General features: G+C 42.2%; 1 protein-coding gene across 2 annotated transcripts in view; it reads left to right on the plus strand.

Moving 5' to 3' along the window:
• The first annotated feature begins 3,366 nt into the window (after positions 1 to 3,366).
• OTOA (otoancorin) overlaps positions 3,367 to 18,122 on the plus strand; it is a 67,534-nt gene continuing 52,778 nt past the window's right edge. For both annotated transcript variants that reach the window (XM_055340870.1, XM_055340871.1), the window contains exons 1-8: positions 3,367 to 3,457; positions 3,822 to 3,850; positions 3,938 to 3,968; positions 4,084 to 4,111; positions 5,660 to 5,747; positions 8,866 to 8,997; positions 12,114 to 12,349; positions 15,051 to 15,154. In XM_055340870.1, coding sequence (XP_055196845.1) covers positions 3,367 to 3,457; positions 3,822 to 3,850; positions 3,938 to 3,968; positions 4,084 to 4,111; positions 5,660 to 5,747; positions 8,866 to 8,997; positions 12,114 to 12,349; positions 15,051 to 15,154 — 739 coding nt within the window. The remainder of the gene's footprint in view (positions 3,458 to 3,821; positions 3,851 to 3,937; positions 3,969 to 4,083; positions 4,112 to 5,659; positions 5,748 to 8,865; positions 8,998 to 12,113; positions 12,350 to 15,050; positions 15,155 to 18,122) is intronic.

Below are 18,122 nucleotides of genomic sequence, written 5' to 3' on the forward strand. Positions count from 1 at the left end.
GTGTCTTTTAGTGTTTGTAGGTTTCAAAAGTTTCAGTTTGTTTTTGCCCTGGGCAGTAAAATGAGCCTAATGGTTTGCAAAGCTGGTTGTGGAAGTCCCCTTGGGGGTTAAAGCATCCATTTGTTAAACCAGCTAGACAATACCAGAGAAATCTGTAGGAAAGGATCCCAGGAAACCGTGGGTGGGCATTATGGGGCTTCCCTTCAAGTTGCTGTTAATATCCCAAGAGGGTGGCATCCGGTAATTGGGGTGTGGGTTGCCTGAGAGTCAGAGGAAGCAAAATGCAGCCCCAGTTTTCATCTGATTTGATCTATAAACAGATTTTGAGGGGTTCCCCCCTCCTTCCACTTGACCTGAAAGACCCATCCCTACCTGTTTTCCTCCTGGTGTGTCCCTTCCTGTGAGCACCCATCTCCTTTCCCCCCTCATCTATCCTCCCCTCTTTTACTAAAAACACGCAGTCTCTTTTGTTGCTTTTTCTTTTAAAAATCATTTGTGAGGAAAATTTCAAACACATACAAAAGTAGGCATAAGAATATTTTGAACTTTGGGGCACCTGGTTGACTCATGGTTGAGCATCTGCCTTTGGCTCAACGTCGTGATCCCGGAGTTCCGGGATTGAGTCCCACATTGGGCTCCCCTGCCTATGTCTCTGCCTCTCTCTCTGTGTCTCTATGAATTAAAAAAAAAAAAAAAAAAAAAAAAATATATATATATATATATATATATATATATATATATATAGAACGTCATGTACTCATCACTCAGCTTCCATTGGCAACTCATAACCACCTCCTTCCTCCCCTATTATTTTGAAGCCATTTCAAACCCCACATTTCTTCTTGTAAATATGGAAGTGTGTAGCTCTAAAAGCAGGCTTGGCAAACTTTTTCAGCAAAGGAACAGAGAATCAATATTTTCAGCTTCGTAGAACAGTCTCATTGCACTGACTCAACCCTGCTGCCACAGCATTGGAAGCAGCCACAGACAATACTGACGTGAACAGGCCTGGCCCCATATTCCACAAAACCTTTACTTAGGGACGCTAGCATTTAAATTCCATACATGAAGTTTTCATGTGTCAAGAGATAGCACTTGTGTGTGTGTGTGTGTTTTAAACTATTTAAAAATGGAAAAAACACTCTTAGCTTGTGAGCCACGTAAGACCAGGTGGCTTGTTTGAATTTGGGTTGTGGTTTGGTGACCCCTTGTTGGAGGAGATCATTTGAGGGATAATGTAACGTTGGGGGGTGACCTGTGAGCTGGCACTGGGTAATAGGAGCCCCCTCATCCCCTCTCCTGTCCTTGGAACGTGCACTGTGCCCACCATCCCACATGAGGAACTCCAGGAAGCAAACTCCAGGCAGCCAGCTGGAGGACTTCCAGGGGCCAGCTTGTTGGTGTTTGTATATGGAAGAACCTTGGTTTTTCCTCCTGAGCGGGGGAACCCGGTTCTCCAGCTCCTTCTTTGTTCTTGTTCTTGTGAGTCTTTCAGACCAAAGTGTGTCCTTTACCACTTGCACAAAGCATGCAACACCAGACACTTACTTGACTTGTGATGCTTTTGGTTACCAAATAACGTGGAGGTTCTCCTCACACCATGTGATTCTGTGATGCCAGCTGGGTGCCCTACAGTTTAACTCAGACACCATCTGCCTGAAGTCAGAACAGTCCCATGATACTGTTCCCCTCTCACCCTGCTTCAGTACCCGTCCATGGTGTAGGTCTCCAGGTCACCCACAACTTCTGGGTGACATGGCTGTGTTGCCAGGGGAACTAGGGGGACCATAGGGCCTCTACCCAGTCAGACCTGAAGCAGTCACCGAAGGTTCTTGGTCTTGTCATGAGAATGAACTCCAGAATAGACACACAGCATAGTGGTTGGATCACACAAGCAGGAAAGTTTATTAAAGTGAAAAGCACATTCTTGAGATATGAGAGAGAGAGAGAGAGAGAGAGAGAGAGAGGCAGAGACACAGGCAGAGGGAGAAGCAGGCTCCATGCAGGGAGCCCGACATGGGACTCGATCCTGGGACTCCAGGATCACAGCCACTGGGGCTGCCCACATAGGCACAATTATTAACTCCATTTTCAGCTCCTGTCTCTTCTCGGGAGGATGGGGGTGGGGCTAGAGCCAACCAGGAGCCCACCCAGAGTCCCCTCAATGGAAAAAAGGTGATACTAGTACTTTTACCATTTAGGAATTTATTAGGTTTTAGGAGCTCTGTGCCAGGAACTCAGAGCAGAGATCAATATATATTTTTTATAACCTCATGGTCTTCCTTCTTTTAGGATCTCATCGCCAGTACTTGGTGCTGTCAGTCTACTTAACTTTTAGCCACTCCAGTGTAGGTAGTGATACCCCCCTTTTTTTAAAGATTTACATATTTATTAATGAGAGAGAGAGAGACAGACAGACAGACAGACACAGTCAGAGGGTGAAGCAGGCTCCATGTAGGGAGCCTGATGTGGGAATCGATCCTGGGACTCCAGGATCACACCCTGGGCTGAAGGCAGCACTAAACCGCTGAGCCACCCAAGGATCCCTGGTACCCTTTTTTTAAAAAGTAATATCTACACCCAACATGGGGTTCAAATTTATGACCCCGAGATCAGGAGTCACGTGCTCTACCAAATGAGCCAGCTAGGTGTAGTGCTAATTGTGCATTTAATTTGCATGTTCCTGATAACTAATGATGCTGATAATATTTTGTAAGTTTACTGGCCATTTCTTTTGTTTAAAATGAAGCTTAAGTTTGTATCTATTCTTGCCTCTGGCTTATCTTCTACTTACTGTATTGTAAGAGTTCTTTTTATAGTCTGGATATAAACTGTTTGTCAGATATAACAGAGCCTATGCTTCTAATCACTCCTCTTTGCTGGACTGAAGGGAATGAGAAAGGGTTGTAAGAATATAAACAGCCCATTGTCATCAAGGAGAGAGATGATTGTGTCTTTGACTAGCATGGGGGTTTAGATAGAGCAAAGTACATGGAATTTAAAATTTATTTTAAAAAAACTTCAAGGGGTTCTGAGTCAATTTGTTTTTTTTTTTGTCTTCTGAATGTTCCTTTTTTTTTTTTTTAAGATCCATTTATTTATTTTAGAGAAAGAAAGAGAGAGCATGAGCAGGGGGAGGGACAGAGGGAGAGGGAAAGAAATCTCCAAGCTGATTTCCCGCTGAGCATGGAGCTCAACTCGGGGGTCCCCATTCCAGCACCCTGAGATTATGACTTGAGTTGAAATCAAGAGTTGGTTGCTTAACCGACTGAGCTACCCAGGTGCCCCAAGTCTTCTGAATGTTTTTAAGTGTATTTTAAAAATAAAAACCTGAATTACTTCTGTGCTTGAATTAACTACAGGATGATGTCCCAGGAACCTAGGACATACTTTCTTTTCCTGTTCTTTTTTCTGAGCCATGGAGTGGCAAGTCATAGCGTTCCAGATTCCAGGCAGGGTAAGTCCTGAGGGAGGAATAATCTGCCATAGTTACCACACATCTTAAGGAATGTAATGGGATGGACCAGCTTAGGTACATGATACTATAGAGTGTTTGGGATGTATGCATATGTGTGAGTATGTGTGTGCATGTGTGTGTGTTTGCACACATATGTGTAGGATTTTCAGGATTATTCTAAAAGGATTTTTCAAACCAGAGTTTTCTCACATTGGGCACATATGGGCACAGATATAATTGAAATTTACTAAAATTTTTCTTCATGAGTGACTTTTTTTGGGGGGGATCTTTTCCTAACTCATATGTATATTTCTGCGGATCACACAATTCAATTCTAGTTATACCTTCGATGGCTTTCTTACAGATTTGCATCCATTGTTGCAAAAATTGGCGGTGAGTATTTCATTTTCTTTTAACCAAAATTTCCTCTCCTGAAGAGATTTTGGATGTTTTGCTTGACGATATTTCTTTACCTTTTAGGAAGAAATAATAGATGGAAGCTATCTGAATGGTAATGGCTCTACTCTTTCTCCACTTTGCTGCTTCTAAAAATTTCAAATAGAATGTGCCTGTGATTTCTCTGGAATGATTCTTTAAAGTTGTCTTTTCATTTTATTCCCATGCAGCATTACTGGATCTCATACAGTTTCAAAGGTAACCTACTCCAGAGGGGAGGGGAAGGGATGGAATAGATGTTTAATAAAAATTCCTAAGTGAAAATCTCTTAATTGTAAAAAGTAATACATACCTAGGTATTCATTAGAAAAAATATCAACCAGGGTACAAGTGTTTTAAAGTAGCTACATGTGTTTCACAAACTTTTATTCCTCTCTGCTCTGGCACAGGTGTTAACATTTACTGAGAGTTTACTATGCAACAGCCTACCATTGTTAGTGCTTTGTGTGTAGAAACATGTCCAGTCCTCAAAAGCTCCCCCAGGGAAGGTGTTGTTATCCCCTTGGACAGAATAGTGAAACTAAGGCACGGGGCAGGTGAATCAGGGTCATGCATCTGGGAAGCGTGGTGGAGCTGAGGTGTGTATCTAGTAGCAGGGCTCTAGGACCCATTGCCCTTTGATGTTGTATACAGCATATGGGCTGGTGTTAGATACTGGAGTTGTGGGCCAGGGCACTAGAGAGTGTTGTGGAAAGACGAATATTAACAGATCATTCTAATATGATGAATACTATGAGGGAGAAGAAATGAGGGGCTTGGGGGCCCATGACAGGGGTACTCAATTATGTTAAAGTGAGAGTCCCCATACACATTCTTCTTCCTCATGTAACTTTAACTCCAGTCAATAGTTTTGGATATACTATTTCAGGCTAAAGTTATCTATCATCTACCTATCTATGTATCTATCTATCATCTATCTATCTTTGTGTTCATTTATTCATTCATCTATTTATTTAGTAACAAAAACAGGATTATAAAAGACTTTCTAATTGTTTAAGGCTGGAGGATTTATCTGCTGCCAGTTACTCTGTCATAGCTAGAAGCTAAAGTCCAACTTGTTCCTTTTTATTGATGGATGACATTCCATTGAATGCACATGCCATGTTTGTTTAACCTTTTACTTGTTGGACATCTGAATTGTTTCTAATTTTTGACTGTTCTGAATGAAATTGTGCATTTTCTATGTGATGGGTACCATTTTAAGGACTTTACATGTGTGAACAAATAAACTCTTCCCAATTTTAAGCTATGTTACAGAGAGAGGGAAATTAAGGCACAGGAAAACTCAGTAATTTGCCTAAGGCCACACAGTTAAGTGGTGGAGCCAGGATTCAAATCCAGGTTTTGAGCTCACACTCTTTAACTATGCCATTTCATCTTCTCATGGTATATACTATATCTGCTTTTAAAATTTAATATAGTAAGGTCATCTTTCCAAGTCAATCTGTTTGTCTTGTAGTTAATCCAAGTGGATTGTTACAGAAATTAGAATATTGCTCACAGCTCAGAAATGGATCTTTGTCTTTGAGAGAATGGGATCCAGGAAGATTATTAGATTCAGAAACTCTCCCACCACTGTGCCAGGTTAACAAATCTCCTACCTCTTCCAAACACAAAGTTCCTAGCATCCCTGGTCCATTCCCTATGTCCTCTCTGAACTCTGGTCTTCTGGCCACTTAGCAAGTAGGGGAACTACTCATCACAGGGGAACCTGTCATCGTGACCTTCTCCTGTCTTCAACTGAAGCTCCCATGGGTGGACAGCAGACCTGTGCCACAGAATCCTGGCCTATCTGAATTCACGGAATGTCACCTTCACCATCCCCAGCCTGCAGGTGTGTACCTGAGACTCATCCCTATCACATATTCTCCTCCCAGTTCTCAAGGGTTATAAGCTCAGGGGCCAGGCTGGATGGAGAAGTGGACTAGGTATAGAGCTAGTTTTCACTTCCAGAAAGAAACATGTTCTGTCCAGTTGTTTTGAAACATGATACAAGCTCTTTTGTGTTTTTCCAGCTTTCTACCTTTGATGAAGACTTGGTGTATTAACATGTAGGCTGAGCTGCTGAAACAAAGAGACCCCAAATTCCAGCAGCACAAACAATGTAGTTTATTTCTATTTCATGTTATATTTCAGAGCTAGGTGGGAGATCCAGAGTGGAGAGGAAGCTCTATTTCTTAAAAAAAAAAAAAAAAGATTAATTTATTTCAGAGAGAGAACAAGTGAGCAGAGGGAGGGGCAGAGGGAGAGCGAGAAAATCTTTTTTTTTTTTAAAGATTTTATTTATCTATTCATGAGAAACTCACAGAAAGAGGCAGAGACATACGCAGAGGGAAAAGGAGGCTCCCTGTAGGGAGCCTGATGTGGGACTCGATCTCAGGACCCCAGGATCACAACCTGAACCAAAGGCAGATGGTCAACCACTGAGTGCCCCCAGGTGACTCAGAAGCTCTGTTTCAAAAGATTATCCAGGAGCCCAGGTTCATTCTATCTTGTTGCTTTGTCATCCTCTAGGGAGTTGTTGCTCACATGATTGAAACAGCACATCCATTCTCCAACCCAGGAGAGGGAGTGTTGGGAAAGAGGAAGTGAAGAGTGAGCATTTTCTCTTTAAGGACATGACCTGCAAGTTGCTCACTTCCTCCCACTCATGTGCCATTGGCTCACAGTCCACAGTCTCATGTTACTGCAGAGGAGGAAGAAGAGAGGCCTATCTGAGAAGCCATGTGATCAGCTAAAACTTGTGGGATTCTGTTGCTAAACAGAATTACAGGAGACTGGCTCTTTGGGTATAATTATCAGTCTCTTGGTCATGGGACCAAGAAATATTTTTCTTCCCTTTTAACACTACTGTAAGAAGAACAGTAGCATAGGCATGTTGATAGAGGGCAATGATGTTTGTGAGTGGTAGGGCATGATGGGGACTGTGGCAAACTGGACAGCATGTGCCTCATTGACGTGGTCATCAGCCCGGTGTGGTATGTTGTATCTTTGCCATTATACTGTGAATGGCACAGAAAATTGAGGAAATACTCTTTTATTATTAAAAAACTACTTGATTCAGCAAAGAAGTCATAACGTCTTTGATGAGTGAAGTTCTTTTTTTTTTTTTTGAAGATTTTATTTATTAATGAGAGACACACACACAGAGGCAGAGACACAGGCAGAGGGAGAAGCAGGCTCCATGCAGGGAGCTCGATGTGGGACTCGATCCCGGGACCACAGGATCACACCCTGAGCTGAAGGCAGATGCTCAACCGCTGAGTCACCCAGGCGTCCCTGATGAATGAAGTTCTGATGTCTTTATTGTTTCAATTTTTATTTACTTTATAATGATAATGAAAATATTAACCAACATTCACGTGAGAACTACATTCAGAGAGCTGGTTGCTAACCCTTTAGCAGGACACCCACTAGCTGGAGGTGGCTGTTGGCCTCATGGCATCTGCTTTCTTTCTTCTGTTCCTCAGTCTGTGGCAATCTAAAGGCAAGTAATGCCAGCCCCTTTGCTCTCCAGCAGTAAGTTTTCTCATGAGATGTGTATATTTTAACCTGTTGAATAGATATCTTCTATTTCTTCCCATGTATAAATTTATTTATTCATTCAGTATCTACTTATCTAGCCTCTTATCTCTGCTAGGCACCATTCTAGACACTGGAGACTCAGAGGAGAATGAGACAATCACGTTACTACCCACATGGGCCTTGCATTCTAGAGGGAGAGTCACTGAGTAAATAATTATTCAACTCATTTAGGGTAGGGAATGATGAGTGACACTTACTGACCATTTACTGTCTACTAGGCAGTATTGAAAACACTTTACACACATTTATTTCATCCTCATAACAACCCAAATAGTAAGTCTCTACTGTGTCTATTTTTCAGCTAAGAAAACTGAGACCCCAAAGTAGTGTTGTCTGTTTAGCAAATAAAAATGCAGTATTCCCAGGGCACCTGGCTGGCTCAGTCAGTGGAGCATGCGACTCTTGATCTTGGGGTTGTGAGTTTGAGTTCTACCTTGGATGTAGAGGTTGCTTAAAGAAAAATACAGTGTTCTCAGTTAAATTTGATTTGCAGATGACCAATGAATATTTTTTTTTAGTATATATCCCATGCAATATTTGGGGATGTACTTATGCTAAAAAATTATCCACCGTTTAACTGAAATTCAAATTTAATTGGGCATCCTGTGTTTTACCTATCAATCCTAGTTAGGTTAACTTGTCCAAGGCCACACAGCTAGTCAGTGGAAAAGTGGAGATGTACACGTGAGTTGTCTGAATCTAGAGCCCACCTTTTGCCCGTGATATCACAATATGCTGCCTCTATAGAGCATTTTTATTTAGTGGAGATTTAGAAAATAATTCCCCAGATAGCAGAGGTAATTTATTTTAGGAGAGGCTGTTGTCCTCTCCTCTTCACTTTGGAGGGGATGCCAAGAGGGAGTTTGTTCATGCTGCCTGAATTTTGCTTCTACTCTGGTAGCTTGGGGCGTGGGAGGGGGTTTGAGGAGTGACAGTCTGGGGGTGGTAAACTTCCTGGACAGAGGAACTGCCCACTGGTCTGGACGTGAAACCCCAATCACCCATAGGGACCAGGCAGGCCATGGGGAAATCGGCTGGCTGGGTGGGTGGTGAAGAGGAGTGTAATTACAGGGAACAGCTGCCCCTCAGCCTGCAATTATCACCAGGAAGGGGATATGCTTAGCATTGTCAAATCTTTGTGTTTTCCAAGAGAAATTGGAAGTCTGGATTTTTGTGGGGAATCCCCTGACTTTGAAATGTTGGCAGCTAATGAAAAATTTTGCAGCTAGCCAAATCAAACATGTCTGCAAGCTGCCAGCTTGTGGGCTCTGCAGGGAAGTAGGCGGCCTGCTTGGGCTGCTGGCCATGGTGCTGACCACGTGCTCCTGTCCTGTCCTCACTGACTCTTCTCAACACCCCATATCCAGGCAGCCATGGAAAACCACCTGAAGCAGCGTCTGTATCAGCCCCAGAAGCTGCTAGAGGACCTGAGGGACACAGATGCTCAGCAATTCCACACTGTGATGAAATGCCTCTTAGAAGACAAGAAGGACCTCTTGGTGAGGCATTCTTGGCACCCTGAGAGTAGGGGAAATCCAGGGCCAGTTGGTATTTGTTGAGTTGAATTGAACTGAGCCTGACTCAGTCCTTCTTTATGTCTTCCTACCACTTTCTCCTTTCACAAACTCTCCAGGAGTTGCAGACCTTGGTTTTCTCACTTACTTTTTACAAAGCTCAAATGAAGAGTCTTATACTGTATATTCTCATGGGAACTAAGAAATGGGGGGGGTGTACTGAGGAGCTTCTAATAGTTTGGTTTGATAAACATCCACGAATGATTGCTGTGCATCAGTGGATACTGGGTACAAAGATGAAAGGCTACCTTTGCCCTCAAGGAGTTTATAGTCTGGGGGTAGAAAAAAAAAACAGAAATAGACAAATTTCTATAAAACAAAGTTGGTGATCGGAGAGTATCACAGAGCAAGGTCTATGAGACCCAGAAAATCTTTGGGACCCAGAAAGGCGAGGTTTAGAGGTGTTTTTTTTTTATAAATATTTTATCTATTTATTTGACAGAGAGAGAAAGAGAGAGAGTGGGCAAGCAGAAGCAGGGGGTAGTGGGAGAGGGAGAAACAGGTTCCCTGCTAAGCGGGGAGCCTGACTCAGGGCTCGATCCCAGGACCCCAGGATCATGACCTGAGACAAAGGCAGACACATAACCAATTGAGCCACTCAGGCACCCCTGGAGTTTTCTTTATCAGAGATACTTTAATGTGAAACAGTGTTTTTTAGAAGAAGTTGAACCTGTAAACATTTTAATAGTCACAGACTTACTTTAATGTGTGTTACTAAAATAGAATGGATACATCCAACCTGTGAGTTTGGTAGAGATGTAATGTTTCCTTTTGAAATGAATTTTAGTTAAAAAAAGGTCAGTTAAAAAATGAATGAAGTAAATAATACTGAAGTAAATAGTATAGGCAGTGCAAAGATATGGCAAAACTGAGGATGGTGGTCTATGAAAATGATATTGATTAATGTTTATTGAGGATTTACTATGCATCAGGTGTTATTCTAAGGGAATTGTCAGCAAACTGTTTCTGTAAAGGACCTGATACTGAATATTTTAGGCTTTGCAGGGCATGTATTCTCTGTCACAACTACTTAACTCTGCCGTTATAGCAGGAAAGCAACCATAGGTGGCTGGTAAATAAATGGGCATGGATCTGTTCCAATAAAACTTTGTTCACAAAAACAGGCAGTAGGCCAGATTTGGCTTGTGAATCATAGTTTGCCAACACTGTTCTAAGGGTTTAACATGCATGGGTTGAATGAATCCTTTCCAGGATCTTCTGAAATAAGGACAATAATAGTACCATTTCAATATTCAGATGAGGAAATGGTCTTAGAGAGGTTGAATGAGTAACCTTGTGTCACACAGCTCAAAAGTGGCAGATTTGAGGTGAGAACCTGGGCTCCTGACTCCAGCAGTGAGTCCTTCTGGCATCTAGTAAAGCCTATGGGCCCCTTTTCAGCATAACATGTTAAAAATCTATAAAATAAAATACAAAGGAGGCCAATGCTATTGAAAGACATTTATCAGAATAATAAAACACACATTTGGAGCGTAGTGATTTATGTGCTTAACACATCCAATAACGAAATTTAGCTGTGAGTCAAGTAGCTTTTGTAATTTTTACGAGGTATTGATTATAAAGGAGATTTCAAGATATCTTTGACAACTATAATGTGTTATGAAAGTGTCTGATTTCTATTGATGACAAATGTAAGGTCCCGCTACTGCTTTGGTGGCTTATTGTCTATATTAGTTCCTGAAGGAAATGCTGGAAATGAGTTCTGTGGCAGTAAAATGGAGGTGCAGTTTTCCCTAACGTTCACATTCTAGCCACAGACCTCTGCTTCAGAACTCCTAAACTGGATTCTTAACCACTACACTGTTTAGCACCCCCAAGAGTAAATGACCAAAGTTAGGAAACACTCCGCCATAGTTAGAAGTGTGGGCTTGGATGCAGATATACTTGTTTCAGATCCTTGCTCTGTGTAAGCGTGGGCAGGTTGCTTATTCTATCTTTGGTTTTCCTCACCTGTGATACTGAGATAATAATAACATATAACATTTGTGTTTTTTTTAATTTTTATTTATTTACGAGAGAGAGAGAGAGAGAGAGAGAGAGAGAGAGAGAGAGAGGCAGAGACACAGGCAGATGGAGAAGCAGGCTCCATGCACCGGGAGCCTGACATGGGATTCGATCCCGGGTCTCCAGGATCGCGCCCTGGGCCAAAGGCAGGCGCTAAACCGCTGTGCCACCCAGGGATCCCCCATATAACATTTGTTGAGTGTTCACTAGGAGTCAGGTCCCTACATGCCTAGTGTGTGGTCATTGTGGTTATTATGTTTGTAGGATGAGCTGGGTGAAAGACTGTGGTGCCAATCAAATTGTGACTAAGCCCTGTCAGCATTCCTGGGTTCTGTGGTTCAAAAGAGTCATTCATTCTTTCATTCATTCATTCATTCATCCTAGCAGGCTTTCTCAATGTTTTTTTTTTCTTTTTGGGACCCAGGAATTCCACTAAGCACATGGCTTGAGCCTTAAGGACTTTCCTGGCTCAACCCCTGCTGTATGTATAGTCAGGTACCTGGGCTCCACTGAAGACCAGTTAAATAAGACTTTGAATGGTGGTGCTGGGATCACTTCCCAGTGATTTTGCAGCCAGGGTTGAGAACCATTGACATGGAGGAAAGACAGGTCCATAAGCATCTGTAATGAACCACAGAGTTTCACACAAGGTGCTCTTAGGAGCACTTATTGGAGGGAGATTTGATTTGACCAAAGTAGGAGGGCACTTGAGAAGACTTCACCAAGAAAGTGATGATAGTTGAGCTTGTCCAAGAGGGATGAGCTGGGTTTTGCTAGAGGAAGGAAGTGGGGAGGGAATTCCAGCTCAAGCATGCACCTAAAAAGTTGCCTAGTGTGTTGAGGCAGGTGAAGGCCTCGACTTTGTTCTGTAAGAGATGGAAAGTTCTAGAAGGTTTGACATAGTGTGCTATTAAACAGTGGTCCTGAATTTCCCCACTGCTAAGTGTGGTTCTTCCCAGGGCTTCCAAATCTAGAGGCCTCTCTCAAGACAACACTAGCTTCTTTCTTTACTTTAGGAGTTGGAAGACATCGTTATTGACTTGGGAGAGATTCGGAAACAAGCCTTGCAGAGCCCTGGCGTGAACCGCAGCCTGTTTCTCATCACACTGGAGAGGTGTTTCCAGGTGCTGAACTCCCTAGAGTGTGTGGAGATCCTGGGCAGGGTCCTGAGGGGCTCCTCAGGCAGCCTTCTGCAGCCAGACATCCTAGAGAAGCTCCCCCAGGACCTGCGTGAGGACGCTTTCAAGAACCTGTGAGTGCTTCCCCCAGCCCTTGAACCCTACTCTCCATTCCTCAGAAGTAATATATGGCAGAGGGAAGGAAGCAGGGGGAGCAGGTCAACATGTGAGGTCTGGAGCAGAGCTTAACATCTGTGGAATTTAGAGAGATGGTTTGATTAAAACAGTGCCTCCCAAATGTCAGTCATTCTGGTACCATCCTCACAATTTTTGCCATATCAGTACATCATTGGTACACTTTTCTTTACCTCATGTTTTTTCTTTATAGTGATTCATTCTTTTTAATTAAAATTTATTTAAAATATAACTTTGATATCATTACTGAAAGGTCAAGTCATATTTGGACCAAATGGGACTTTGTATATGGCAACAAGGAGGTCATTGCTGACTGGGCCATGAGGAGAGGTATGGTAGGAGGGGAACAAGCTGTAGTGGATAGAGGTGACTGAGACACTTCACACCCAAGGGGGCGTATCTGTAATAAAAATGTCAGATAAATATTTGCAAACAACATATCTGATAAAGGGTTAGCATCCAAAATATATAAGGAACTTTTAAAACTCAACATCCCAAAACCAAATCATCCAATTAAAAAGTGGGCAGAAGAAATGAATAGACATTTGTCCAAAGAAGACATACAAATGCCTGATAGACACATGAAAATATGCTCAACATCAGTCATCATCGGGGAAATGCAAGTCAAAGCTACAATGAGATATCACCTCACAACAACTAGAATGGCTAAAATCAAAAACACAAGAAACAATAGGTGTGGGCAAGGATGTGGAGAAGGGGGAACCCTCTTGCACTGTTGGTGAGAATACAAACTGGCACAGCCCTCTGGAAAACAGTATGGAAGTTCCTCAAAAAGTTAAAAATAGAGCTACCCTATGATCCGGCATTGCACTGCTAGGTATTTACCTAAAGGATACAGAGATACTAATTTGAAGGGCTACATGTACCCCAATGTTTATAGCAGCAATATCTACAATAGCCAAATTATTGAAACCACCAAAGTATCCATCAATTAATGAATGGATAAAGAAGTTGTGATCATTACATATATACTATATGATATATATTATTATTATATATGTTACATTATTTTATATATATATTATTCAGCCATAAAAAAGAATGAAATCTTGCCATTTGCAATGACATGGATGGAACTAGAGAGTATTATACTAAGTGAAATAAGTCAGAGAAAGACAAATACCATATGATTTTACAAAACAAATGAGCAAAGGGAAAAAAAGAGAGAGAGGCAAACCAAGAAACAGACTCTTAACTACAGAGAACAAACTGATGGTTATCAGAAGAGATGGGGGTAGGGGTGGGGGAATGAGTTAAATAAGTAATGGGGATTAAGGTATGCACTAGGTGTTGTATGGAGGTGTTGAATCACTTTATTTGTACACTTGAAGCTAATATTACACTGTATATTAGCTAACTGGAATTTAAAAACTTAAGCCCCCAAACCCAGAATGTCAGATACTAACCAGTGTAGGTTATTATCTCATATACTGTTGGTGAGAATGTGAAATTGTGCAGCCTTTTTGGACAAGAGTCTGGCAATTCCTCAAAAGGCCAAGTGTAGAGTTGTCATCTAACCTAGCAATTCCACTCTTGGGTATCTACCCTAGAGAAATCAAAGTGTCTGTCCTCACAAAAGCTGGCATATGAATGTTTACAGCAGTATTATTCATAATAGACAAAAGGTGGAAACAACCCAGAGGTCCATCAACTGATGAATAGATAAACAAAATGTGGTGGGTGCAAGCAGTAGAATAGTATTTGGCTGTGAAAAGGCCATGAGTGAAGTGGTAACGCATGATCCAACATGCATGAATGTTGGAAACATCATGGCGAGTGAAAGAAGCCAGTCACAAAGATGACATATCACATGCTTCCATTTACCTAAAATATCCAGAAGAAGCAAATCTATGGAGACAGTAAGTTACTAGTTTGTAGGGGTTGGGGTGATTGGTCATTGGGGGTGGTAGCTAAAGGGTATGTGGTTTCTTTCTGAGATGCTTAAAATGTTCTAAAATCAAACATGGTGATGGTTGTACAACACTTGGGAATGCCATTAAATTGTACATTTTCAATGGGTGAATTGTCTGGTGTGTGAATTATATCTCCATAAAGCTGTTAGAAAAAAAGAAAAACAGGGGCGCCTAGGTGACTCAGTGGGTTAAGCATCTGACTTCAGCTTAGGTCATGATCTCAGAATCCTGGGATCAAGCCCCTCATTGGGCTCCCTGCTTGGCGGGGAGTCTGTTTCTCCCTCTCCCTCTGCTGCTCCCCCTGCTTGTGCTCTCTTTCTCTAATAAATAAATAAAATCTTAAAAAATTAAAAACACAAACACACACAAAAAAACAAGAAGAAATGACTAAGAGGTGAGGAAGTGGAGAGAACTCTTTGGAAGATATTTAGATGTGAAGGACAAAAGAGAAATGGGACAATAGCTACATGTAGCAAGGGAGTGGGAAGGCTTTTTAACACAAGACAGCTTTGGGTATGTTTTGGGCTGTTTTGACCATGTCTCAAGTCCATCTCTTTGTTCCTTAACTTGATGCCTGTGTTGGTCATAGCAAGGGAGTGGGAAGGCTTTTTAACACAAGACAGCTTTGGGTATGTTTGGGCTGTTTTGACCATGTCTCAAGTCCATCTCTTTGTTCCTTAACTTGATGCCTGTGTTTCTCATTTAGATCTGCGGTATTCAAAGATCTCTACGACCAAACCTCGGCTCATTCCCAGAGAGCTCTCTATTCCTGGATGACTGGGATTTTGCAGATGTCCTTCAATGCTACTGGTGAGCCTGGGGTTCTAGGTAGGATCACTTTTCAGGGAGTGTCTATCCTTAAAAGTGGTGCTTCTTTTCTGAAGGTAGGGATTTGATTTCATTGTCATTTATGATTTTTACCCATCCTTCCCACCTTGCAAAAAGGGTTTGATGTGGCCTATGGAATAAAACACATACTCCAGGGGTGCCAGGGTGGCTCAGTTGGTTAAGTATCTGCCTTGGGCTTAGGTCATGATCCAGGGTCCTGGGACCGAGCTCCAGGTGGGGCTCCCTGCCCAGCAGAGAGTCTGCTTCTCCCTCTGCCCCTCCTCTGGCTTGTGCTTTCTCTCTCATTTTCCCTCTCAGATAAATAAATAAAATCTTAAAAAAACCCCACATATCCTATTCCATCTATACACTTTCCAGATGTTCAGGTCTACAAAATAAGAATGCCGCTGCATCTTACAATCAATGGGCTGTCCTAGTTTGTAAGTGGAATGTAAATAATGACAGTGTCTTAGATTCGAAGAGAACCTTTAAAGTAAGGTTTCAGGCTCAAAAATCTGTATCATAAATCTGGATTAAAGTGGGACACGATCAATTTTTAAAAGGAAATCTAGGCAATAAAGTACAGAAATTTAGCGCGAAGTTTCTTGGCAGCCAAAGCAGGAATAGGTCAAGATTCATTTATTTTGCAGATGTGTATTGGGGGAGTCAAAGTCATGGAGCTGGAAAATAGGAATGGTGGTTGCCAGGGGCTGGAAGGAGGGGAAACTGGGGAGTTGTTAATTCTTGGGGACAGAGTTTTGGTTTTGGAAGATGAAAATGTTCTGGAGATGGATGGTGTTGATGGTTGCACAACGAAGTGAATGTACTTAATACCATGGAACCATACACTTACAAATGGTTAAATTTGTAAATTTTGTGTTATGTTTTCTTTACTACAGTTGAAGAAAAAGAGAGGAAAGAATGGCTGTGTAGATTAGTAATGCAGACAATGTCTCACATGGCTTCCATTTGTTGAGTTTTTAATGTAAGTCATGTAAACAGAACACACTTTTTTTGACACTTACCAAATCCTACTGTGTATCAGCCACAGGAGATACAGAGGAAGATAAGACAAAGTCTCTGCTCTCATAGAGCTCTTGTTTTATTGGGGGAGGGATGGGGGAAAAACATTTTAAGCCAGCAAATTAGAGAGAAAGAGAGGCAGAGAGAGAGAAACAGAGAGAGAGAGAGAGAGAGAGAGAGAGAGAGAGAGAGACGGTTCAGGTACCAGTAGGTGCTATGAAGAAAATAAAATGGATAAAATAAAATAGAACTTGGCCAACCTTTTCTATAAAGAGTCAGTGTAAATATTTTAGGCTCCATGGGCCTGTAGTCTGGCTGAGTGAATCAACTCTGATGTTCCCTCTCTAAAGCAGATACTGACAACAGATGAGCAGGCAATGGCTGTGTCATAGCTGAGCCTTATTTAAGGGCCCCCAAATTGAGATTTCATAATTGTCACATGCCACAACATTGTCTTCTTTTGATTTTACTTCCAAGTATTTAAAAGTGTAAAAAGCCAAGCTCGCAGCCTTTACAAGAGCAGGTGGTGGGCTGAATTTGGCCCGTGGGCTGTAGTTTGCCAGCCTTGGATTAAGAAATCAGAGAGGACCTGACATTTGAACTGAGACCAAAATGAGAAATGGAGTGGGTGCTGTGAGGGTCTGAGGGAAGGGTGTTGCAGGCAGGGGAACAGCAAACACAGAAGCTCTGGTGTGGGAATGAGCTCAGTGTTTTGGGGAAACATAAAGGAAGCCTGTGGGATCAGAGTATAGTGAGGGCCAATCAATCCTTTTCCTGGAATTGAGCTCTGAGCTGTGTATATAAGGGGCGTTCAACAACAGAATAATCAATGTCTTCAGTGCCTAGCAAAATTCCCTCTGCCTGATGCATATTTACGGCCTCCAGAAATCGGAATCTCGCACTGTGTAGCCCTGAGAGAGCCACTCACCCTCTAGACTTCCCTCAGTCCTTATTGCCAGAATTTAATTAGAGACAGATTTTCCTTCTAAAATTCCTATATGCTGTGTTTCATTATTATACTAGAGTGAATTAAAATGAATTCTGTTTGGACTTTAAACTTTTTATTTTTCATGACGTTCCTCGAGGTTACTGGAAATACTTTGGGTGTTGAAAATACCCAAATCTTTGGGGTCCTTGGTCTGCAGAAATACAATTCATGCTTTATAATGAATTTAAAATTAACAGTTCAACTTGTTTTTTTTTTTTAAAGATTTTATTTATTTATTCATGAGAGACACACACAGAGAGAGGCAGAGACATAGGAAGGCGGAGAAGCAGGCTCCCTGCAGGGAGCTCGATGTGGGGCTCGATCTCAGGAGCCCAGGATCACTCCCTGGCAGAAGGCAGAGGTTCAACTACTGAGCCACCAGGCGTCCCTTAACTTGGTTCTTGATGAATTTAGTGATTCCCCCCCTGCCCCCACTCAATTCTCTAGCCTTCTAGGACTACCCTTCTAATAACCGAGTCAATTGTCCAGAGATGTCATCTCATCTAGGGGATCCTAGGGTGTGTACCTGTGTTCCCCCATAGCTCTGATTCCCAGGTTGGGAAGGCACCCTGTTGTTCTTGTGACCCAACCCATATAGCAGCTGACTTCACCATCTGGTCTGGGCATGAGAGTCATTGCCCTTGGCTTTTTGCAACAATTCTTGGTGATGGAGTCACTGTACCCTGCTCCTCTGCTTCTTCCATTTCTCCAAAATGCCACCAACATAATGGTGTTGTGTCCAAGAATCTTTTACCAAAGAATTGGAGGCAATGGGGGCAAATGGATCCTGGACAAGATTTTTCTTACAGTCCCACTGACATCTCTCTGGTGAGCAATTTCAGATGCCTGAACAGAGTGGCAGAGCCTTCTGGGAATTCAGAGGATGGAGATATTATTACTGATGGCTGAGGAGATAAGACGAGGCTTTAGGGAAGAGGA

Source organism: Nyctereutes procyonoides, unplaced genomic scaffold (genome assembly GCF_905146905.1).
Source record: "Nyctereutes procyonoides isolate TBG_1078 unplaced genomic scaffold, NYPRO_anot_genome, whole genome shotgun sequence".
In the NCBI taxonomy this organism is placed as follows: domain Eukaryota; kingdom Metazoa; phylum Chordata; class Mammalia; order Carnivora; family Canidae; genus Nyctereutes; species Nyctereutes procyonoides.